Here is a 24,545-nt window from a genome sequence, read left to right as displayed (position 1 = left end):
CTTATTCTTATATTTGGAGCAAATCGTGTGTTGACACTGTGTTGCGACAGCAAGTAAGTGTAAAGTGTTTGCTTCCACCCTCCTGTTCCATACGTTTCTCATTCAAATGCTTCAGTTAATACACCATCATGTCGTCGAAGCAAACGGAATTTATTGGCATGAAGTAACAGCTGGACCACGTTGGACCGGCTATAGAACGATGGACATGTAGAAGAAAATAAACCTTGCTCGTATCGCGTGACAGGCTAATGAAAGATTAATGATGGAGCTGTGATTGCTGAGAGAACAGCGCTCCATATGTTCTACAGCAGCCTTTTCATCACGCGACGCTAACATAGTGCAGAAATGTACAGACTTCAAAGTCTGTTGTGCTGCACTGACATGCAGTGGATGGACAACACATGCAATGATGGCCTGTTTTTTGTCCTCAGCCAGTAATACTGGCCATCGAATGAATTGTGTTAGGCATGGTGCACACTAGAGTGACATATGTTCTCTCTCTCTCTCTCTCTCTCTCTCTCTCTCTCTCTCTCTCTCTTTCTCATTTCCCATGGTAGCTGGAATTCCTCTGAGCTCATTTTAGATTAAGACAAGTGCCCTGCCTGGCCTGCCCTGATTTACTGACCTCCACTGGCTTCTGCTAGACTTCAGAAGAAACTTCTGATAGTTACCCCTGAACGGAGCACTGCTTCCATGGCGTGGTCCAACGCTTCAACTCAAGGACAACAGTCCCACATCTTAAACCAACCGAGGGCTTCACCCCCCAGGAGCCGGAGGAAATATGACTGCAGATTGTTGTCTCCTACCACTGTAGCCAATGGAAACACCACATTTCCCAAGAAGGCCCTTGCAGGCTCAGGAAACCCCCCATCATTTACAGAAAGGAACAACTTACTCATTGGTAAGACTTTACTTAAAGCAAAGGTTTGAAAAAAAAAAAACCCACATTTCCACATTTTCCCCATTTACACCAAACACAGTCAATCAGCTCGGATTTGGATGACAAGGCTGCCTTCAAACAAAGTAATTGAAACGTACAGACATCAGCTCAGCATGGTGCTAACTGCACGCCTAGATCATCACACACTTGCCTCAAAATGCGTTGAGCTGTCAAAGCAGCAGTATGCAATTTTTTTTCTTTCGCCAAAGTCTATTGTTAGTTAGGAGAATGAAAACAGGCTATAATATGGTGTGCAGTTGCTGCTGTGAATCTCTGCTGTAATGCTGGGTATTAAAATGTCAAAGGGTTTGCATCATATGCGCAGGCTCAAAGGTCTGGCTCGATGTTTAGGTCTCAAATGCAAAATTACACTAGTGATGATATAATGACAGTATACATTATATTTCCAAAAGTATTCACTCACTCATCCATATCATTGAATTCAGGTGTTCCAATCACCAGTGTATAAAGCCGAGTCCCTAGTCCTGCAGACTGCTTCTACAGACATTAGTGAAAGAATGGGTCGCTCTCAGGAGCTCAGTGAACTCCAGCGTGGTACCGTGATCGGACACCACCTGTGCAATAAGTCCAGTCGTGAAATTTCCTCACTGCTAAATATTCCACAGTCAACTGTCAGTGGGATTATAACAAAGTGGAAGTGATTGGGAACGACAGCAACTCAGCCACGAAGTGGTCGGCCACGTAAAACGACAGAGCGGGGTCAGCGGATGCTGAGGGGCATAGTGCGCAGAGGTCACCAACTTCCTGCAGAGTGAATCATTACAGACCTCCAAACTTCATGTGGCCTTCAGATCAGCTCAAGAACAGCGTAGAGAGCTTCATGGAATGAGTTTCCATGGCCGAGCAGCTGCATCCAAGCCTTACATCACCAAGCGCAATGCAAAGCGTGGAATGCAGTGGTGTAAAGTGCCGCCGCTGGACTCTAGAACAGTGGAGACGTGTTCTCTGGAGTGACCAATCACGCTTCTCCGTCTGGCAATCCGATGGATGAGTCTGGGTTTGGTGGTTGCCAGGAGACGGTACTTGTCTGACTGCATTGTGCCCAGTGTAAAGTTTGGTGGAGGGGGGATCATGGTGTGGGGTCGTTTTTCAGAAGTTGGTCTCGGCCCCTTAGTTCCAGTGAAAGGAACTCTTAAAGCTTCAGCACCAAGAGATTTTGGACCATTCCATGCTCCCAACTTTGTGGGAACAGTTTGGGGACGGCCCCTTCCTGTTCCAACATGAGTGTGGACCAGTGCTCAAAGCAGGTCCATAAAGACATGGATGAGCGAGTTTGGTGTGGAAGACCTTGACTGGCCTGCACAGAGTCCTGACCTCAACCCAATAGAACACCTTTGGGATGAATTAGAGCGTGACAGTGAGCCAGGCCTTCTCGTCCAACATCAGTGTCTGACCTCACAAATGCGCTTCTGGAAGAACAGTCAGAAATTCCCATAAACACACTCCTAACCCTTGCGGAAAGCCTTCCCAGAAGAGCTGAAGCTGTTATAGCTGAAAAGGGTGGGCCGACATCATATTAAACCCTATGGATTAAAAATGGGAAGTCACTCAAGTTCATATGCGTGTGGAGGCAGAAGAGTGAATACTTTTGGAAATATAGTGTATAACGAAGATCCACCATTTACCAACTTTTGACTGAGGTCTCCTTCAATGCGTTCATAATTATTAGATTCATCCACTTGGGGAAGGGGTTCGAAGCACCAACCCATGTTACAAAATGTTGCTTATGCTGTTTCTGACACTACTTATGTGTACATGCAGCCTAATAATGCATTAATAATCTGACTAATTGCTTAATCGGAATAGATTATGTCCATGTAAACACCTCATCCAGAACAGACTAATCCAAGTACTATCATTCAGAGTACAAGGTGGGTAATCCTGTTAATAATCAAGTTAAATAGAAGAATAATGTCAGTGTAAACATCTGTATCCGATTACATTCCCCTTCGGAAAGTTTAAATACTTTCTACATGAGCGTTGCCTCATAGTGAATGTTAATACCATTCAACATGGTGGAGCAGAAACTGGTCTGCAGAGGAGACGAAGTTCATGCTCTGATCTTTAAAAGACGGCGGTGGGACGGACGTCCAGCTTATGTGTCTCAGAACACGAAGGCCTTCTTTAATATGGACATGTGAAGGACGTTTTCCTGAGACTAACATCATTTTAAAGTCATTAAAAACAGAAGCACTGCACACTGCTGCTCATCTCATTCTGAGTGGACTCACGTCTACACGTGTAATTTTGTATCGGATTAGCTGTATTGAGCATGTAAACAGAGATTTTCCATCAGATTGTTCAGCAGATTGAGAATATAAACACCTGAGTCTTAATCTATAATTGGAATGTATTTAATCAATTGACAAAAATCTTTGCATGTAAATACAGCCAGTGTATAACATTGTTGTCCAAAAACATGGACAAAAGCATAGACAAAATTTAGGCTTCAACATGGCTGCTCCTGCTGTTTTTAGGTATGTAATGACCTTTTGTCTGTTTTTGTAGATAACAGTGTGTCATACAGTGTCAAAAACCACATAAGCAAGTTTATTTGATATTACTTAACAATCAAACATGGTTTGAGGAGTGTGTGGGATGATTTCCACTACAATAACTTTGCTACAGACTGTCTGCAGGAACAACACTCCACATCACTTCAAAAGGAATGGGGTGGGGCTAAACTGCTGTAGGATTAATGGGCAAGGCTAAGATGCTCTGGGCTGATTAGGTGGGGCTAAACTGCTATGGGGTTAAAGGAGCAGGGCTAAACTGCTGTAGACTCAGTAGGTGGGGCTAAAGTGAATGGGGTTAAACTGCTCTAAGGCGAATGGGAGGTTTTAAAACACCATAAGCTGAAAGACTAGATTAAGTTGCCCTTATTCGTCCCACATCAGGGAAATTTCACCTCCATATTTTAACCAGTCCGTGCAGTGAAACACCACATACACACTAGTGAACACACACACTAGCGGGCAGTGGGCACTTGCCCGGAGCGGTGGCCAGCCCTATCCACAGCGCCCAGGGAGCAGTTGGGGGTTAGGTGTCTTGCTCAAGGGCACTTCAATCATGTGCTGTTAGCTCAGGGGATCAAACCAGCGACCTTGGCTCATCCGGGATGAGTGGACATATATAAATTTCTTCATACTTGTGACATCACAACCATTCAAAATGAGCTGTTTTGCAGCCTAGTTTCTATATATGGACTGTATAGTGTGGGGAGTTAATGGTACGTGTAAACTATGTTAATACAGTATATCAACTATATAAAAAAGCTAAGGAAATGAGTATTTTTTTGTTTAGGCCTCAGGATCACTACTGTTTTTAGCTATGTGATGTTCTTTGGTTTATGACACTATTTAGACAAAAAGTTTGCATGATGCTAAACTGGTGGCTATATGCTTCCATGACATCATAGCTACGTTAGCCTCACAGCTCCAGTTCGAAACTCTTAAGAAGCAAACTTCACACTGATCAACTACATTTGCGGTAAGAGGGAAACTTGATTTTGGGCCCAACCACCACTTAAAAAACCTTTTGCTTCCTTTAGGCATGAAATATAAAAGGTTCAAATGTGCACATGACTCTCAGCTGACCTGGGAGAAAAGAACATGAACAAATGAAGCATTATTTAACTGGACAGCCTCCCTGTTATTCAATCTCTTGTAGGGAATGCACAGCCTCTTACCTTGTAGAAACTACAATGGAAAAATATTACATTTGACAGATCCTTTCCTTATGTTCTCCTGCAGCATGTGGGAAGCAGTGCGTTCTGTCCGAGCGACCCTACCGCTGCCCCCTCTCAGCCAATAAAGCTGAAACTGAGAGGTCAAAGAAAGCAGAGGAGAGTGAGAGGGGAGGAAGTGCGACGAACAGAAGCTTGGATGAACAGAGGGCCCGCAGTGGCACAAAAAGATTAGAGGAGAGAGCACGCAGCAGCGTGGGGAGGAGGAGGGTGATGGTGATGTCCATCCGCCGGCCGGCCACTGCACCTGCGTGCGCTCAGACTGGACAGGAGGAACTAATGCAGCCAAGGCCAGGTACAAACCTGGCACACATGCACTTTGACATTTATAGAAAAACACTTTGCACAAAATCAGGCACGATCTAAGTGGCAGATTAAGATTTATAGAACAATTTGACCACAAAAGTTTTTGTGCTTTTATGTGGCAATTTATTTTCACATTGCCTGATTACGCTGCTGAATGGGTGGGGCTAAACCATTCTAGGTCAAAAGGGCAGGGCAAACTGCTGTAGTCTGAATGGACAGAGCTAAACTGCTGTAGGCTGAATAAACGGTCATACTGTATCAAATCAAGTCAAGTCAGTTCAAGCCAGCTTTATGGTCAATACTACAATATGTACAGGACAGTCTACTGAACCTGTGCTACTCTCAGACACCTGCGGTGTAACAAGAGCATTAAATAGACGGTAAACAGGAAAAGTGTGAATTTAAATAGACACACAAAAAAACACTAAACACAAATCATAAGAATAAGCATTAATTGTAGAAAAATAGAATAATAAAAATAATATAAATATAAGAGGTCCTGAAATGAACACTAAAGGGACATAAGGCACATACAGATTAAGGCCTATGGGTATAAATAGTACAAATATAAACAGTAGGGCAATTAGACTGAGCTTATGGGGCAGTTAAAGTGATGAGTGCGTAACAGTCCCTGAGAATGTCAGAGTTCAGTACTGGGGAGTGGAGGTCAGGAACCTGTGTATGTACATACGTTTACGTTTACAACCTTGACCAGTTGTAAATGAGTCCCTTTTGCTACACAAGTTTCCTTGTGTGGACTTGTGTGGCGCGAACAGGACAGTTGAAACACTGTTTACATGCTACAACAAATGCTTTTATTTCAGAAGATTATTTTCCCATCATATGGGCCCTTGAAGGTCTGAATATTTACTCTATTTGCTACTAAAAAATAAGTGCAAGCGACTTAAAGCAAGAATTTGAGATGCAGCCCCTTCCTCCTTCTTCACAGGCTCCTAAATGAGCCACCTTAACTGAACAGTTGTGTGTCATCAGGCATGAGCTAATTACCTCAGCTGTGCCGGCTCTGGAATCTGGAAGTTACAAGTCAACGGATTTAACTACCTATTAGCCCAGAGGTTCTACATGCCAGGGCGGGACCCCCTGTGTTACAAGCGTTTTTTTCAGGTCTAACTCACTTGTCTCATTCGTCTGGATGCTGCTCAAGGCATTGAAGAAATACTGCATGCATTCTTACCATCGGGTGGCCTGGCTACCATTATTCACTGTAGGAATACTGGGTTACATCTGTGAGATACTCACCCTGTAACTTTACTGTTGCTTTGACCCATCCAGCATAAGATTAATGGCACTCTGAATCATTATCACCAGGGTGAAGAATTTTCACAAGTGCCAACCACTTCAAAGGTGTCCTGGATCAAAGCTTTGCACTGGGGAGTTAACACTGTGCCTATAGGCCAGTATGGAGCGTAAAGTAAATAATCCCAAAAGGCTATTCATAATTGAGGAAGCTGTGGAGGAGTGCTGTACATCAGGAATTGGCCTACAGAGCATGTTGAAGTTACCACACTTCTTCATGTCTTTTTTACTGAGGAATTTAAAATATCTCCAAATCTTAGACATAGATGCTGTGGGCTTGTCTTAAAGGGCCCATATCTTATACTTTCCTTATGTTTAGGTCCCTCTTATCATGTTTGTGTGGGTTTACATGCCAAAAACAGTCATGGGTCAATTTTAAATGACCATTTTCCAACCTCTATGGTACGTATGTAAATGATCTCGGTTCTGATTTACGGAGAGGAATTTATGCGAAATTGAAAAACAGTCACTACCGTGGAAAAATGTGAAATGCAATGCACACATGACATCATTTTTCCAGAGTGACCAGCAGAATACGTGCCACAATGAAAAACAAACGCTCTATTAGATTGTTTTCACAGCGAAAAACAATGCGGGAGGACTTTCACTGTAAAAACGACCCGTTGAATTAGTGTCAGAATTGAATAACATCTGCCTTGAAATGTAAAGAAGGCAAGTCTTTATTGCTTTCCACTGCTCTGCACTTAAAACAATGTTAAAACAATGTAATGGGTGTTTTACTTTTCATATTGGTGCATTTCCTGCATGTTACTGTTTAAATACAATATAATATGTGCATTGCATTTCACTATTTCTGTTGCATTTAATGAAGCAAATACATTTAGAGCACAAAAAAGAGTTTAATCAACATAAAAACAACCCAGCAGGGGTTTTGCTTTTCATTTTGGCACATATTCCGGATGTCGCATGTGGAAAATATGTCATGTGCACCGCAATTTACTGTTTTCACTGTTATGCTTGCACCTACATTTACAGAACTGCACTGGCTGTGTCATATTATACTTCATTTAAATAGCAGTCTGGGCCAAAACACTCCATATAGCTTCAATGTGAATGGGAGGGACTAAACCTCTGTAGGCTGTGTGGATGTATGTAAAAGGCCTGTTTTTTTCTGTGTTATTCTGGGTTTCGTTTTGAAATGTTTGCATATTAAATCACTACACTTTAAAACATCCATCCATCCATCCATCCATTGTCTAAGCCGCTTCTCTGTCAGGGTCGCGGGGGGGGGGGGGGGGGGGGGGGGGGGTTGCTGGAGCCTATCCCAGCAGTCTTCGGGCAGAAGGTAGGATACACCCTGGACAGGTCGCCAGTCCATCGCAGGGCAGACAGACAGACACAGACAGTCACTCACACACTCACACCTATGTCCAATTGGCCTGACTGCATGTCTTTGGTCTGTGGGAGGAAACCGGAGAACCCAGAGGAAACCCACGCAGACACGGGGAGAACATGCAAACTCCACACAGAGAGGATCCCAGTCGCCCGGCCGGGGAATCGAACCCAGGCCCCACATTAAAACAAGGAATTTTTATTTACCATCCTACTACCTACGGCTAACTGTCTATGTAGCCACTTTAACCTAAATTGACTGTGTGAGTCACTAGAGTGAGCAAACTGACTCTCAGCATAGCTAAAATAGCATTTGTACACTAGTAAGACAAAAAAGAAAGAAAGTTGCCACCTACAGACTTGCAGTTATGACTATACAGAGCTATTAGCCCATAGGCCTCAGACAGGACGTTATTCTCTTTGATTGACATGGATGTCTACCTCTCTGGAGAAACTCCAAGTTGCAGGCTGGTGTGGAGAGCAAGCCAGGGTGAACAAGGTCAACTGGGCAGCCCAGATTCCACCTCAAGAGGAACTCCTGTTTTACACCTCTATCTGCCCAGCTATCAACTGACCGACACAGCACACAAAACAGTGGAGGACAACAGGTAAAAAGAGATTAAAAAACCATAAACAGTCTTTTTTTGGGTTGTATGAGAGAATATGATGTAATTCCTATCGTGTTTTGATTGTCAAGACAAATCACAGAGACGGTAAAAGTTGGGAAAAAGTGGCTCCTCCATGAGAGAGCGTTACTACAGTGTACCAAAATTAGCAACAAAGCCGTGTCAAACCCATTTCTTCTCTCAGTAACATAATATTTAATGAGTGGCCTCCATTTCTAGGTAACTAGATCGCCAGGACAAACAGAAACGCTGTAATGGAATTCGAGGAAGGCCAAGCATTTTCCAAATAGAAGTCTGTCATTTTCTAGAGAATCAAATAATCAGAGCGACATAAATAAGCAGGATTTTATTCTCTGTGTAAGCAGTCGTGCTCGGTTCCACAGTGAAGCTGTACAGTATCCAAATGTCAGTGGAACTGATGACAGCTGGGACTTGTCATGGTTAAGGGGCAGCTGGCGTGTTTGGGTGGGAGGGGGGAACACATGGCACCCTGAGTACTCCCCCAGTGCTGCTATGGGGATATTCAATGACATTTCAACAGCCCCCAAAATCCCACCGCAATAGCACACTGTCCAGCATCCAGCTGGCTGGGATAATGTTAACGCTGACACAACTACAACACCCAGGAGCAGCCTAGAACAAATGGGCTAAGCGAATAGATTAGCCAGCTAGTTAGCTGGCCGTTTAAAACAGCATGAGGTGATAAATCTACAAGCTTTGATGCACAAAACATGAAGAAGCTTTCTGTCGCATTGCATAGCTGGACTGCCTCAGCGCTGTTCCACCTGGCTGGGATGAAGTTAGCGCTAACTACAGCACCCAGGAGCAGCCTAGCACAAACTGGCTGAGCTAACAGATTAGCTAGCTAGGCCATTTTGGGGTGGTCAACATCGCTGCTGGACTGCATTCAGTACCATTACAGAGAACCGGTTGGTGTGATTGTATTTCTTCTGGTTTTATATTGAGCTTATTTCATTTAATAGTCTATTCACACACACACACACACACACACACACACACCTTCTAAGCTGCTTCTCCTTCTGGGTCGCAGGGGCTGCTGGAGCCTATCCCAGCTGTCATTGGGCGAAAGGCAGGATACACCCAGGACAGGGCGCCAGTCCATGGCAGGACTAATAGTCTATTCAGGGGATCTTAACTTGATGTAGTAGTTATTTATTTACAGTGATGGGTGTTGCTGGGTATGTTACAGCCTTCCTTAAACTGTGTAGATGTTCAGAATAGATTAACATTAGAACCTTCTTACACAAACCTGAAGTAGCTTCTTTTCCGAATATCCCGTTCCACCTTAAATGGTGCATCGGCTAGCATGCTGTCCGAATTTTCCCGTTCCACCTTAAATGTTGTATCAGCTGGCTTCTTGTTCAAATTTTCCCATTCTGCCTAAATGGCGCAGCTTCAGGCACCAGAAACTGACTGCTGCACCTTTTAAGGTGGAACAAGAAAACTTGGGAAGCCTCAGTGCTTTGGTAAGGACTTCCAATTCAGTTCTCATAATAAACCAGACCAGCGTCCACCTGACTGGGTTGAAGTTAATGCTGACACAGCTACATCAACTACAGGGGCAGCCCAGCACAAACTGCCTAGGCTACGGTACACACACACACACACACACACACACACACACACACACACACACACACACACACACACACACACACACACACACACACACACAAGGAGGCAGTGAGCACACTTGCCCAGAGCAGTGTGCAGCCCTATCCACAGCGTTAGGTGCCTTGCTCAAGGGCACTTCAGTCATGGACTGTCAGCTGAGGGGATCAAATCAGCAACCTTTCGGTCACAGGGCTGGTTCTCCAGCCCACGACTGCCCCACTATAAAGGTTGCTGTGAGCAGGGTCCTTTATAGTAGGGCAGTCGTGGGCTAGAGGCAAATATAGACAAATGCAATCTAACTAAACTAATATCACACAAGCAAATGTACTTTTCATGTCTTTTACTGGAAACATTGGCTAAGCATAGGTGTTTCGGTTAAGGAGATGAGTTTGGAAGTGTGGGTTTCACAAATGTTTTGCCCATTAAATCAAAGCATGACACAAACTCTGATTACTGACAAATCTGTTCTTCTCAAGAAATGTCAGTTGAACCTCGATGCCAACAACTTTCAGAAGAAGCATTGAGCTGGAAAAGGCTACTAAAGCACTGCTGAAGACCTGGGTGTGCATCAATCTTTGGTCAGACAAACTGTCTACAAATGGAGAAAATTCACAACTGTTGCTACACTCCCTAGGAGTAAGCATCCTGTTAAGATCATTCCAAGAGCATACCTCCTAAAAGAGGTGAGGAAGAACCCAATGGTAAAAGCAGAACACCTACAGAAACCATTCATATATGTGTCCACTATGAGAAAAACACTGAACAAGAAGGGCGTTCGTGGAAAGACACCACGAAGAAAGCTTTCGCCTAAAACTGCTGCCCAAAAACAACAACACAAACAACACTGCAGCCTGTATCATTTGCCCAAGACCACCTGGCTGTTCCACAGTGCTTCTGGGAAAATGTTCTATAGACATCTGGCACAAATGCACAGCGCTGTGTTTGGGGGGAAAAAGGACACTGGACACCAACACCAAAACCTCATCCCAACTGTGGAGCATTGTGGAGGGAGCATCATGGTTTGGGGCTGCTTTGCTGCCTCTGGGCCTGGACCCGATGCAATCATTAAGGGAACAATGAATTCAAAGATGCATCAACATTTTACAGGAGAATGTAAGGGCAGCACATGACCACAAGCTGAAGAGATGTTGGGTGATGCAACAAGACAGTGACCAAAACACACAAGTAAATCAACCAAAGGCTGACTGAAAAAGATTTGTGTTCTGGAAAGGCCAAGTACTGACCTTAACCCCACTGAGATGCTGTGGTATGACCTGAAGAAGGTTGTGCAAGCAAGGCATCACTGATGACCTGAAACACATTTGCAGAGAGGAATGTTTCAAAGTTGTGCAAATCTTACTTTGGCTACAGGAAACGTTTAGTGGAGGTGATTGCTGCTAAAGGGGGATTTACAGGTTATGAAGTTCTTGGGTTCACATCATTTTTCTAGTCAGCTCTGTGGATGTTTACTGAATGTGTTCAATAAAAGACAAGAAAAGTACAACGGTTTGTGTGTTATTAGTTTATTTAGACTGTGTTCGTCTATAATTGTGACTTAGATAAAGATCAGTCCACATTTATTAGTGAAAAAGATCTGTAATAAAGAGACCAGTCACTGGTTAAATATAAATGGCAATGCTCATAACATTTAACATGGAGTCTGTTTGTGGAGAAAGTCCCGCCTTTCAAGAAAAAGAGCCAATTAGCTTTCTGGTCAACAACATTGTGGCGCTAGTAGGCAAAGACCCTCGTTGTGGACATCTGCAATAGCAATAGCCAGAACAAGACGAAAAAACATATTTTTATTATGTTATTGAGCAAACTGTACAAACTATTTATGAAGTTTTTGTCTGATTTTAGTATTTTTTAAATGGTAACTTGATCTTCAGTTCTCTCTGCATTCAGATAGAGAGGAGTCTGGAAATAACTGACCGGCGGCGTTGCAAAAACAGTGGTCGAGTGAACAGACTTTCCTATTAGGTCCATGTGTCAAACACAAAGCCCATGGGCTAAGTCAGGCCTGTGACGTGGTCGTATTCGCCCCACAAAATTATTTTAATTTTCTGTTCTGATTAGCCTGTTTCACCCTGAGCTGCACTACAGTTCCCAGCATGCACTGTAACATAGCATGTGTTCTGATACCCCAACAATGGGCCAGCAGTTACACAAAAAGAAAACATGCCTGGTGTGTATTTCAAGCAAATAGGCAGTTGTAAAAAATACCTAAAAGCTAACCTAAATTTATTTTTATTTAGAATTATTTTTTAAAAAGTATTCAGTGCCTATTTTGCTGTTGCAGCTTTGGCATATTTTAAATGAACAAATAATGGTCTGCTCAGGTCATGGCATTTTGCAACATGGTTGAGTTTGACACCCCTGCTCTAAGGACTTTGTTAGTAATCAGTGCAGAAATCTTCACACTTAAAAAATATTCTTTAAGATCTCTTAAAGTAGTGGTTGGATAGTGTAGTGGTTAACACCTCAGCCTTGTAGACTGGGGTTCAATCCCCACCTGGGCAAACACCCTACACTACACCAATAAGAGTCCTTGGGCAAGACTCCTAACACCACCTTGGCCTGCCTGTGTAAAACGATCAAATTGTTAGTCGCTCTGGATAAGAGCGTCAGCCAAATGCCGTAAATGTAAAATGGTTCTATATAGATTCTTCAGATTGATGGAGAATGTGTTGTATATGATTCTATATAGAATCGTTTTGAAGAGGGTTCTATATAGCACCAAAAAGGGTTCTTCTATTGTTAAAGTCTGACATTGTAACAACAGAAAAAAAACATTTTCGGTGCTATATAGAACCCTCTTCATAAAGGTTCTATATAGAGCCGTCTACAGTGCATTAGTTCCCATCAATCTGAAGAACTATTTCACCATGCAAAGAACCCTTTAATCATATGTTCTTTGTTAATCAGAGGGTTCTTTGAGTGTTCATGGTTCTGAGCCTGTTGGTTCTAGCTAACATGCTCATCAACAAAAACTCTTTATGTACCATAAAAAAAAAGTTTATTTTCTGGTACCTAAGTTTTAAAACAGGAAAGCACCTCCCCAAATCCCACCCCAACAGCACACTGTCCAGAGTCCAGCTGGCCAGGATAACGCTGACACTGACCGAACCACATCAACTACAGGGCACAAACAAGCTAAGCTAAGTTAGCTGGTTAGCAGACTGGCTATTTGAAACAAAAGGCCGAAGGCTAGCTAGCATGCTAATCTAAATACCTGCTGAATACACGCTACAAACAGTGTTAAAAGGCTTCTAGCTTCACTAAAACCATGATATTTGTACACTTTTGCCGAAATATGAGAAAAATGTAAACTGACTTCCACTCATATTTCATTTGTCACTCATTATTGTTCACATTTCTACCGTCTTGAACGAAAAACAAGCAAGAAAGCTTGTCGCCACATCACATTGTGGGATAACCTCAGTGCTGCAGAGGGGATATTCAGTGACATCTCATCACACCCCCCTCCTACCCCCCCCCCCCCCCCCCCCCCCCCCCCCCAAAAAAAAAAAAAACCCACCCCTACAGCACACTGTCCAGCGTCCAGCTGGCCGGAATAACGCTGACACAACTGCATCACCCAGGAGACAAAAACGATACTGAGGCCACGTCTCTGACACACTTTTGTTTATTCCAAATAAAACCCACATATGAGGGCATTTTAAAGGGAGCATGTGTGTTCTAGGTTTACGCTGAGGTGCACCAGAACCGATCAGCTGCTAAGATGATTGCAGTATAACTTAATAAGCTATATTTTATTGGCTTTGTAGAATGAGCAAAGTAAACTGGTGCTATTTTGCTGGAATACAATGAGGCTTAATTCACCCAAACACACAAAACCAGATCATATCAGCTCAGACTTTCAGCTCAGACTGCAGTACTGAAGTACTGATACCTCAGATCTTGTCCTTTTCTTTTCAGAGTCCTTACTGAAAAACATTGATACCAAGCATTTTCTTCATCTAGAGTTATTAATAGATTTATTTACTGAAATTGATCTAAACTAGATGCTGGAACAGCGGAAACAATGACTACATTACCCATAATTATTTGAAACATCTGTTATTTCTAGAGGAGCACCATTTTACCATAATAGGCACATATGTTACATTGCAGAGCCACCTTCAAAACTACTGTGAAATACTTATTTATTTATTACTAATAATTATGGAATTCTATAGTCAATAAAACATGTGCTGCCCAAATAGTGAGCGCATATCGGTCCACTGGCTTGATAAGGTCAGCATCCAATGGACTGTTTGCCACTGCTGGTCCATCTTCGGACCACCTAGATTATTGTCCTACATACAAGCTCTAATAACTCATTTTAAATTTTTAATCTCGTTAAACAGATTTTTAATGCACACAGCCTTTTATTAAAAAACAACAAACTGACAAATAGTACAAACAACTTAAAGAAAAAAATTACAATATAGAAAATGTTGCTTCTGACCAGAGGTGGACGAAGTACACAAACCATGTACTGGAGTTAAAGTAGGGACACCCAGGGTAAAATATTCCTCCAGTAAAAGTAGAAGTTCCTCCCTTTAGACCTCCACTTGAGTAAAAGTACTAAAGTATTCACCTTCAAATGTACTTAAGTATAAAGTAAAAGTACTAAAAGAGTAATTCTGGCTCTGATGTCCTGTTATCATTTTTATAACCAGACTGGCTTCATGAACTCATTTCAGGTGAAAGTCCTCCAGCGTCTCTCTTGGTAAACCAGTCTTTTAATAGAACGTCATTAATTAGTGACGCTGACGTCTATTAAAATGATCAGAAGCACAAAACACTAAAGGTAAACAGTTTCCATCAGGGAGAACCGAGTGGCTCTGAAATCACTTTTTACACACAAGCAAAGTTTCAGTTTCAGATTTATTTACAACTTAGTTCCAAGTTTAAGTTGAATAAAAACTGGCTTTAAACTCAGGATCACAGATGAGCTCCTTTACTATGTTGATCTGTAGGCGTCTGTTCATAAACATAAACCAGCCCAAACTCATTTACTATAAAATGAAATGGTGTTTGTAGAAATTCAGAAAAAAGCCGCGTCAGTCTCGACTGCATATGTGGACATATTTCTATATTGAGCTCTATTTACACAAAGTTAGGTTAGTTCATCATTTATGTTGAACAGACTCTCCCAAAGTTTTACGCTGCTGCGCTGACGTTGAACCGCGTGCTGCACTGGGTCGGTATGACCAACAGGTCAAAACCAGCTCTAAACAAAGTGACCGCTGGGCCCTGATTGGTGCTCTGGCTTTGCACTTCTTTTGTTTTGACATGTTACGTTTTTATACACACAGAAACCAAAAGGAACGACAGATTTCTCAAAATGTAGGAGGAAAAAGTTGGATATTAGACTCTGAAATGTAGTGGAGTGAAAGGAAAAAGTCCAGAACGGAGAAACTTCAGTACAGATACATGAGAAACTACTTAAGTACTTAAAAAAGCAATTAAAATGAATAATGTTGCATTTTGTTATTTTATAAAAGCAGTCAACAATTTAACAGAGATTTTGCCTCAGTTAGGGAGGTTTCACTCCTCGTTCCATTGTTCCTATAGTAAAATCACTGGGACGAAAGGCCGTCCGTGACTCTTTGACCAAAATTAAAAATGTAACCGTCACTACATTTGTTGTAAACATGTCTATTTACCTCTACAATTGCCACTTAAGTGAGATTTTGTGGTCTAAAGTTTAACCCCTTCTGATGAAGAGCTTTTGAAGAAATTCCACAGCATTGGGTGGGATTTTTTCCATTTTTTTCCCAGCTGGCAGTTGCAGTAGGAAGCTATATGGCTAACGTTAGTGCTGTTAGTAATGTTGTATAATAGTAACTGTCTCAAATCACCATTACAATGGAGAGACTGGATTTCTCAAATGACCAAAATGACTTGAAGAAAACAACCTAAAAGGTAATGTTAAGGTGGTTACCTGGTCATCTGGAAACCTTACTTCAGTTTGGCGTTTTCTATGACAGAAAATGGCAAAAAGATTAAAAGAAATTATTTTATTGCTTGTTTTTAATGAATAAAGAAACAAATGAGGTGAGAGTTACTGTCACGACTGGCCACTCCCAGTCTTCCATGTGCTTGTGTTCACCTTTTGGTCTTGTCCATGTGCTTTCTTGTTTTGATTCTTCCCTGTTCTGCCCCCTTGTTTCCAGACCCTGCCCTTGATTGTTCTCACCTGTGTCTTGTTAACCTGCTCCTGTATTTAAGCCCTGTGTTTTCCCCTGTTAGTTTGCTGGTCTTTGTATTGTTTGGTGTTGTTTCTTCTGGTTATATTTCCTGTTCTCTGTTGTTGTGTTTATCCTGTGCTCCTTTTTGTCATGTCTGTCCCTCCATCTCTCTGTGTTGGCTCTTTGATCCTGGACTGTTTAGATTATGGATTTGCTTCTAATAAATCTCTCTTCTCTTCGCATAATCATCGCTCCCCCGCGTTACAGTTAGACTAAAGCTAACTTCAGTTGCTGGACCTGCAGTCAGGATTGGGTGACACCACTGGGATTCCCACTGGCTGTAAGATGTATTTGCATAACGCATGTGGTATAAAATCATGCTATTTTTCATTTAACCCCTTACCAAGCCATGGGACCGCCAGTGAGCCCACACTGCAAAACATTTTGTCAAGTACAATCATCTTAAATATAGTTGATAAAGCTAATATTTCACCTTTTGAGATTGTTGTAAGCATAATTTGAGATTATTTAACTTATCTTTACTTGTTTTAGGTCATTTTATTAAGTAAAAGTATATCACTTTACTGGCAAATAATTTAGCTTGTTGTAAGAAATTAACTTGAATCCAGCAACATTATCTGCTATTGTGGTGAGAGTAAATAAGTAAATAATGTCTAGAAATAAGCTAGATAACCATATACGTGCACAACCATCTCAAAATGATAAATATTAGACATATTGAGTAGATTTTTGATCATTTCACTTGAAAAGAGGCCATTTTTTGCAGTGTAAAGTTTTATTACACACTTCTATAACCTAAGAAAAGATCCATGAGTTTGTAGTGAAGTCCCTGCAGTTACTGAATAATAGGTGCACCTTTATAAGATTTAGCCTAGGTATATCTTAGGATAGTAGCTTTAGTATTAACTCGCTATCAGGTTGAAAAGATAATCAGTGCTATCGTGCATCCCTAACAGCGCAAGTCACTTATCCTCATGTCTTCTGACACCGCGGTGCCTCAGCAGCAGCTGTGATGTAGTGTGAGGTCATGCAGTAGATATTAGTCCCAGTTGGTATGTGCCGTTTTTTGCTCTGCTTCCAGACGAGCATAACTCCAGGCTCCTTGCCTGGGTCTCTGGGTTGGGCTTCTGCCTTGAGATGTTAATCGCCGTTTATGAGAGCTTCAGACGTCCGAGGCCGTTCGCTTCGCTCGTTCTGCTTTTTTGAAAGTGATGCATGTTCCGAATCTTTGGTCACTCTGGGAAAATAATGTGTTGAATGCACAAACAAGTTGAAGTGCACATTCCCATTGAGTTTTTTTGGCAAGGAGCGTGTTTTGACCAATCATTTTAAAAGGGCATGAGTTAAATAGTCCATTAACAGCACTGACCCGAACCATTTTGGCGGTTTATTTGTGAACATGGCGGGTTTTTTTTTGCTCAACAGATCAATGTGATTTGAAAACAGCATGCAACCAGAACGGCAGAGCTGCAATGTAAAAGCTTTAATCCAAACCACTTTTGTGGTTAATTTGTGAACACATTTTTTTTTCTCCACCAGACTGGAACCCAAATTGGCCAAACAGCAAGACAATGCAGGAGACACGAGCCAACAGGACTTCACAGAAGACAAAGTACGGCAGGAGATCATGATTGAAAGATGGAACGAGAATAAAGAGAGCGCTCAACATGAGGACAATGCCAGGAATGAAAAATGTGACAGAAAACGCGAACTCGAGGAGAAAAATGACCAGAGTGACTTCATTGAAGACAATGGACGGCCTGATATTCCAGAGGACAGCCCTCCTCAGGCCGTTACAGAAGGTGAAGGAAAAGGAAACAAGAAAGATGAACTCGCAGAGGACAAAAGACAGCGTGAGGTCACCCAGGGCAACATAATTGAGGGTGAGGAGAACGAACAACATGACATTAGAGAGGATGTCAGGCATAATGACTATATAGAGGATGTTAAACAGCTTGACATCACTAAGGAACATGGCACTGCGGAAGAAAATAGACAGCAGGGATGTGGAGAAAGCAGTGGGGCAGATGACACTGTAGATAACATCAAAGGTAGCAGCGAGCTGGAGCCAGATTTGGAGATGACCGTCCTGGAGAGCTGTTCTGACCATAAGGAACCGATAAAGACTCACAAAAACAAACTACCACAAACCTCTATAGAAAACAGCCGCCCATTTACAGCAATGCAGCATGAACAGGTACTGGAGAAACGAGAAAAAGCTCCACCTAAGAAGCTGAAATCTGGTCTTAGGACTTCATGTTCGCTGGACCAGCGCTCAGAAACCAACAGCCCGAGGAGGATAACTCACCCCACGTCAGTTATAGTGTTCCCTTCCCCATTCACGCACACGCACTCTTCCCCCTCACTCCATATGCTGCCATCGTTTTATGGGACCTCTTTTGGCTATCGCCTCAGAATGCTCCATACCCCCCAGCCCCACCGCGCCAAGACATGGACCACCAGAGTCAGCTTGGACAAAAGAGCCATAAAAAGCATGAAGGAACTGCCCGAGAGCAAAGAAACGAAAGGAAATGTCTCAAAAATGGAAGCCAGAAGAATAACAGGTCCCCGCCCCAAAATAATGAGCTCAGAGTGGGGGGCTCCTGCTTGTAAAATGAAAACCACTAAGACCTTTGTGTGGGGCCCTCGGGGTCCCCAAGAGACCAAGAGTGTGTGTGAGCTGCACACTAACAGGTGTGATGGAGCGGCGGTTTGAAAGCCGTGGGCTGTGTAGAGGGTTTGTTCCTGCCCACTGCACCCAAATGAGGAATATTATGTGGAAACACACAGAGACAGGTGTGTCTGACTGGAACTAAATGATGCACAAAGAGGCTCAGGCAACTTTGCTCTTAAAACACTTGCGCTCTCCCTCAAGAGCAACTTGGCTGAAATGTATGGGAAAGCCAGTGGTTGCAGATGTTCTTACTCCTTCTCTTTAAAGGGCCCATAATCATACATTTTCCCTGTATTTCAGTTATTGTCCACTTATGACGTTTGCGCTTGGAACAAAAAATCAGCCATTTATGTGATTTTATAGTAATTTCAAAAGAGACTCTTTCAAAAGAGTCAACCCTCACAGGTAGATGATGTCACATAAGGACGTTATAAATAAAAGAGTAAATCTCAGGAACACCAGAGTTTTTTTAATTTTTCTTGGAAATCTGGTCAGGAAACAGCCTCTGCTTGATTGAGGTGTCAGGAACATAGCCTCTGGTTGGTCATCTAATCAGGAACACAGCCTCTGGTGGTTGACCAGTCAGGAACATAGCCTCTGGTTGGTCATCTAATCAGGAACACAGCCTCTGGTGGTTGACCAGTCAGGAACATAGCCTCTGGTTGGTCATCTAGTCAGGAACACAGCCTCTGGTGGTTGACCAGTCAGGAACATAGCCTCTGGTTGGTCATCTAGTCAGGAACACAGCCTCTGGTGGTTGACCAGTCAGGAACATAGCCTCTGGTTGGTCAACTAGTCAGGAACACAGCCTCTGGTGGTTGACCAGTCAGGAACATAGCCTCTGGTTGGTCATCTAGTCAGGAACACAGCCTCTGGTTGGTGGACGAGTCAGGAACACAGCCTCTGCTTGGTCGACGAGTCAGGAACATAGCCTCTGCTTGGTCGACGAGTCAGGAACATAGCCTCTGGTTGGTCGACGAGTCAGCAACATAGCCTCTGGTTGGTTGATGACTCTGGAACGCAGCCTCTGGTAGGTTGACGAGTCAGGAACACAGCCTCTGGTTTGTCAACAATTCAGGAACATAGCCTCTGATTGGTCAATGAGTCAGGAACACAGCCTCTGATTCGTTGACAAGTCAGGAACACAGCCTTTGAGTGGTCAACGAGTCAGTAAGATAGCCTCTAATTCGTTGACAAATTCAGGAACACAGCCTCTGTCAAAAGTCAAGAACACAGGTCACACCACAAGCTCATACAGGTATAATGGTCAGGTGTCCAGATACTTTTGGCCATACAATGTACTTTCATTTACCATGTTTGCATACTACATCAAACTATTTCAAAGAACGTAAATTTGATGTGGGTCCTTTAAGAAAAAAGAGATTCTCTGAGTCTCTTGAAAGTCTTTGGCATGGTCTGGCGTGTTTGCTGTAGGGGGAGTGGGGTTTGTTTGGTTTTCATTAAAATGAATTATATCCAGAGTATACCATATGTTGGGATTACACAGCTATCAGCAATTAAAAGCTTAAGATCTCAGCTGTACAACAGACCTAATGAATGTCAGAAAATATTTGAAATTGGTTCATTCTTAATGTGCCAACCTGCCCCAACCCTGAAATCAGTGGGCCAACCAACTCCAACCATATTTTATAGCCATTCCTGCTAGGATTGCTTATCTCAGGCTTTGGAAATATCAGAATTTAGTAGTTTGTATACCCAGTTCTATAAATGACGCATTCAGGTAGTATTTTTTTTTTTATTTGACAGAAAAATAGAAGCATTGTCTTTGACAGTCTCCCTCTTTCGCTGTCCGCTACATCTTTCCAACCTCAGCGCCTTTAAAATAAGCAGTGGGTTGCCTTTCAGTTCTCAGGGATCAGCTGACTGCTGCTCCAAGCTTCAGCGGGAATAAACGTGTAGTTTCTCACACAGATTTAGTTTAGTTTTTCCTGACTGGCATCCAGAACTGTCCAGGTATCATTGATCACACTTGGAAGTTACATCACAAACACGAGGAGAGAAGTCGGCTGCTCTGAGTACGGGACACTGGAGCTGTTTGACTTGTGAAACCAAAAAGATGCTCTTACATAATGTACACTAATCAGGCATGACATTATGACTATATAGGTGCCCTTTGTAGTTCTACAGTTACAGACTGTAGTCCATCTGTTTCTAAGATACTCTGTTACCCTGTTCTTCAGTGGTCAGGACCCCCATGGACCCTCACAGAGCAGGTACTATTTAGGTGGTGGATCATTCTCAGCACTGCAGTAACACTGACGTGGTGGTGGTGTGTTAGTGTGTGTTGTGCTCTGAGTGGATCAGACACAGCAGTGCTGCTGGAGTTTTTAAACACCTCAGTGTCACTGCTGGACTGAGAATAGTCCACCAACCAAAAATATCCAGCCAGCCCTTCTCTGACTTTACATCTACAAGGTGGACTGACAGCGTAGGAGTGTGTAATAGAGTGGACAGTGAGTGGACACAGTGTTTAAAACCTCCAGCAGCACTGCTGTGTCTGATCTACTCAGACCAGCGCAACACACACTAACACACCACTACCATGTCAGTGTTACTGCAGTGCTGAGAATGACCCACCAACCAAACAGTACCTGCTCTGTGAGGGTCCATGGGGGTCCTGACCACTGACCAGTGTCTGTCCCAAACACTGACCCCTTTTTTATCTTTTTCATTTCTAATGAAGAAGTGAGGTTTAAAGTATTTTAAATAAAAAGAAACTTTATTCAAAAAGTGCTGTCTTATATTTTCATGTCACTACAGAAACACAAAGACTTGTAGTCAGTGGGCGGGGCTTTATTTTAGCTTTATTTTTAGACTTTATGCAGTTCAGTAAATCCTGTAGGTTTAAAGCTAAATATGATGATTTTATGTGTTTAACCTGTTCAGCTGTGCGAGTTGTGTTTGCTGGTCATGTACCAGGCAGTGTTTTTGAGTTCTGCTCAACATGAGCTGAAATTGTCACTGCTGAAACGGTTGAGTTTTGGTTTCTGTGTGTATAAAAACGTAACATGTCAAAACGAAAGAAGCGCAAAGCCAGAGCACCAATCAGGGCCCAGCGGTCACTTTGTTTAGAGCTGGTTTTGACCTGTTGGTCATACCGACCCAGTGCAGCACGCGGTTCAACGTCAGCGCAGCAGCGTAAAACTTTGGGAGAGTCTGTTCAACATAAATGATGAACTAACCTAACTTTGTGTAAATAGAGCTCAATATAGAAATATGTCCACATATGCAGTCGAGACTGACGCGGCTTTTTTCTGAATTTCTACAAACACCATTTCATTTTATAGTAAATGAGTTTGGGCTGGTTTATGTTTATGAACAGACGCCTACAGATCAACATAGTAAAGGAGCTCATCTGTGATCCTGAGTTTAAAGCCAGTTTTTATTCAACTTAAACTTGGAACTAAGTTGTAAATAAATCTGAAACTGAAACTTTGCTTGTGTGTAAAAAGTGATTTCAGAGCCACTCGGTTCTCCCTGATGGAAACTGTTTACCTTCAGTGTTTTGTGCTTCTGATCATTTTAATAGACGTCAGCGTCACTAATTAATGACGTTCTATTAAAAGACTGGTTTACCAAGAGAGACGCTGGAGGACTTTCACCTGAAATGAGTTCATGAAGCCAGTCTGGTTATAAAAATGATAACAGGACATCAGAGCCAGAATTACTCTTTTAGTACTTTTACTTTATACTTAAGTACATTTGAAGGTAAATACTTTAGTACTTTTACTCCAGTGGAGGTCTAAAGGGAGGAACTTCTACTTTTACTGGAGTGATATTTTACCTGGGGTGTCTCTGCTTTAACTCCAGTACATGGTTGATGTACTTTGTCCACCGCTGCCCACTTGCTATTTTATTAATGCAGTATCCTGAAATGTAATGTAAACTACACACACACACACACACACACACAGTTTTTCTAAGCCACTTCCCCCTCAGGGTTTAAACCAGTTATTCAGTTTATGACTGTATCAAAACATTTTCAGATGATGTCATAAACCACAATATATCTCAGGAGATCCCAAAAGGGCCTCCATCCCATTCAAACGCTCATTGCTTTGAGAGCCAATACATAACTTTACTTGCACTGACATGTAACTAAGACGTAAACAAACACCTTCAGAGTGGTTTGATATGAAATGCTCTGTTCTGGAGAACCTTACGGTGTTCACAGCGGTGGTGATAGGAACCAGACGTCAGAAAACATGAATTAAAATGAAGTGACCCTTATTAGTCCCACAGTTTCACCTCCACAATCTAACCCATCTGTGCAGTGAAACACCACATACACACTAGTGAACACACATTAGGGGGCAGTGCGCACACTTGCCTAGGTCAGTGGGCAGCCCTATCCACAGTGCCCAGGGAGGTTAGGCGCCTCGCTCAAGAGCACTTTAGTCACATGCTGTCAGCTCAGGGATCGAACCAAAGACTTTCCAGTCACAAGGCTGGTTCCCTAACCTCCAGCCCAGGACTGCCCACTAAAATGCCTCTAAAAGCTCCCTCACAGGTATTACATGATAAATAGGCTGCCTGGTGTTTGAGACATTTCTTATAGGAGGTTTTTTTTTTTCCAGATTTTCCACTATTTCACCATCATTAAAAACTTAGAAGACACGTGTAGGTTCACTGGTGGTTCTAGATAGTAAATAAAATGGCTATATTTATGTTGTAGACATGCTGACCCCTGATTCCCGTCCCCACCACTCTTAATAAGAGTGTAAGTTTCTCTGCAATGAACCATTTCACATCAAACCACTCTGAGTGACATTATTTAAATCACCGCCACTGAATTATGCAGAAATTTGGAAAAGTTGGTGGAATTCCCCTTTAATACAAGAAATATGCAAACAGCATAGTTCATACTTTCACAAACAGAATATGGGTTAAGCACTGGCTTCATTCCATCACCCCATATGTAGAGGCATCCAAAGGGAAAGCTGTACTCGAGAATAGGATTCATATAAATCTCATGCAGTCGATGCCAAGACAAAGATGAAAGTAAACAATCTCGAAAAGTGCAGGAGGGTTCAGTGGAATGCCCCCGGGGCTGGACACACAGGGCCCGTCTCCTCCAGCTCATGGTCAGGGTAAATATTTGTGTTGCTCTGGCAAAATGAGAAAGAGGATGTAAGCTGGCCGGCGATAATGCCTGGACACACACATGACCGTTATCAGGCCGGCAGCCGGGGGGCTACGAGGCAAGAACAAAGGACTGGGTTCAGATGATGAGCCTAGATGGAGTCCAGCTCTCACACATATACTTAGCGGAGTGCAGAAATAGTGAGCACTTGTGGTCACGGCAAAAAGAGCGAAGGAGCTTTGGGAATATTCCAGGTCAAATGCTCTCAGTGATCTGAACAAAGGCCCGGAATAGATGCTGTGGAAAAAGGAATTGGTGTGCAAAACAAAGATAGTGTTTATTAGTTGGTAATGGTGCCGGTACTGAAAGAGAACCGATGCAGTGAGAGTCGCATTAATGCAGGCACTGCTCTGCAGTAACACAGCTGACAAGGAGTTTCGGAGAAACAGGAGAGGAACAGGTCACATTGCAGTTCACTGACACGTCTACACTACACTGCATGACCAAAAGTATATGGACACTTGACCTCCACGCCTACACCTGCACAACGGCGCTGTCCGATGAGAAACATGTATCTCCGTTTTTTGCGCTTTTTACTTTTCT

At 42.7% G+C, this 24,545-nt stretch overlaps 1 protein-coding gene across 1 annotated transcript; it reads left to right on the top strand.

The window, feature by feature from the left end:
* The first annotated feature begins 669 nt into the window (after positions 1-669).
* LOC119262781 lies at positions 670-18,880 on the top strand. The gene is made up of 4 exons (XM_037536001.1): positions 670-901; positions 4,714-5,001; positions 8,134-8,290; positions 17,704-18,880. Exons 1-4 carry the CDS (start codon positions 694-696, stop codon positions 18,878-18,880), a joined length of 1,830 nt encoding a protein of 609 aa, XP_037391898.1. The 5' UTR covers positions 670-693.
* Positions 18,881-24,545: the final 5,665 nt, after the last annotated feature.

The sequence above is a fragment of the Pygocentrus nattereri genome, chromosome 29 (genome assembly GCF_015220715.1).
Source record: "Pygocentrus nattereri isolate fPygNat1 chromosome 29, fPygNat1.pri, whole genome shotgun sequence".
NCBI lineage: Eukaryota > Metazoa > Chordata > Actinopteri > Characiformes > Serrasalmidae > Pygocentrus > Pygocentrus nattereri.
Note: the sequence above shows the minus strand (reverse complement) of the source record. Positions and strands in the feature narration are given on the sequence as shown.

Coding starts and splice junctions, on each gene's coding strand:
- LOC119262781 (XM_037536001.1), top strand. CDS start 694: ATGGCGTGGTCCAACGCTTCAACTCAAGGACAACAGTCCCACATCTTA. Junction 902..4,713: donor AAGGAACAACTTACTCATTG/GTAAGACTTTAC, acceptor GTTCTCCTGCAG/CATGTGGGAAGCAGTGCGTT. Junction 8,291..17,703: donor AAAACAGTGGAGGACAACAG/GTAAAAAGAGAT, acceptor TTTCTCCACCAG/ACTGGAACCCAAATTGGCCA.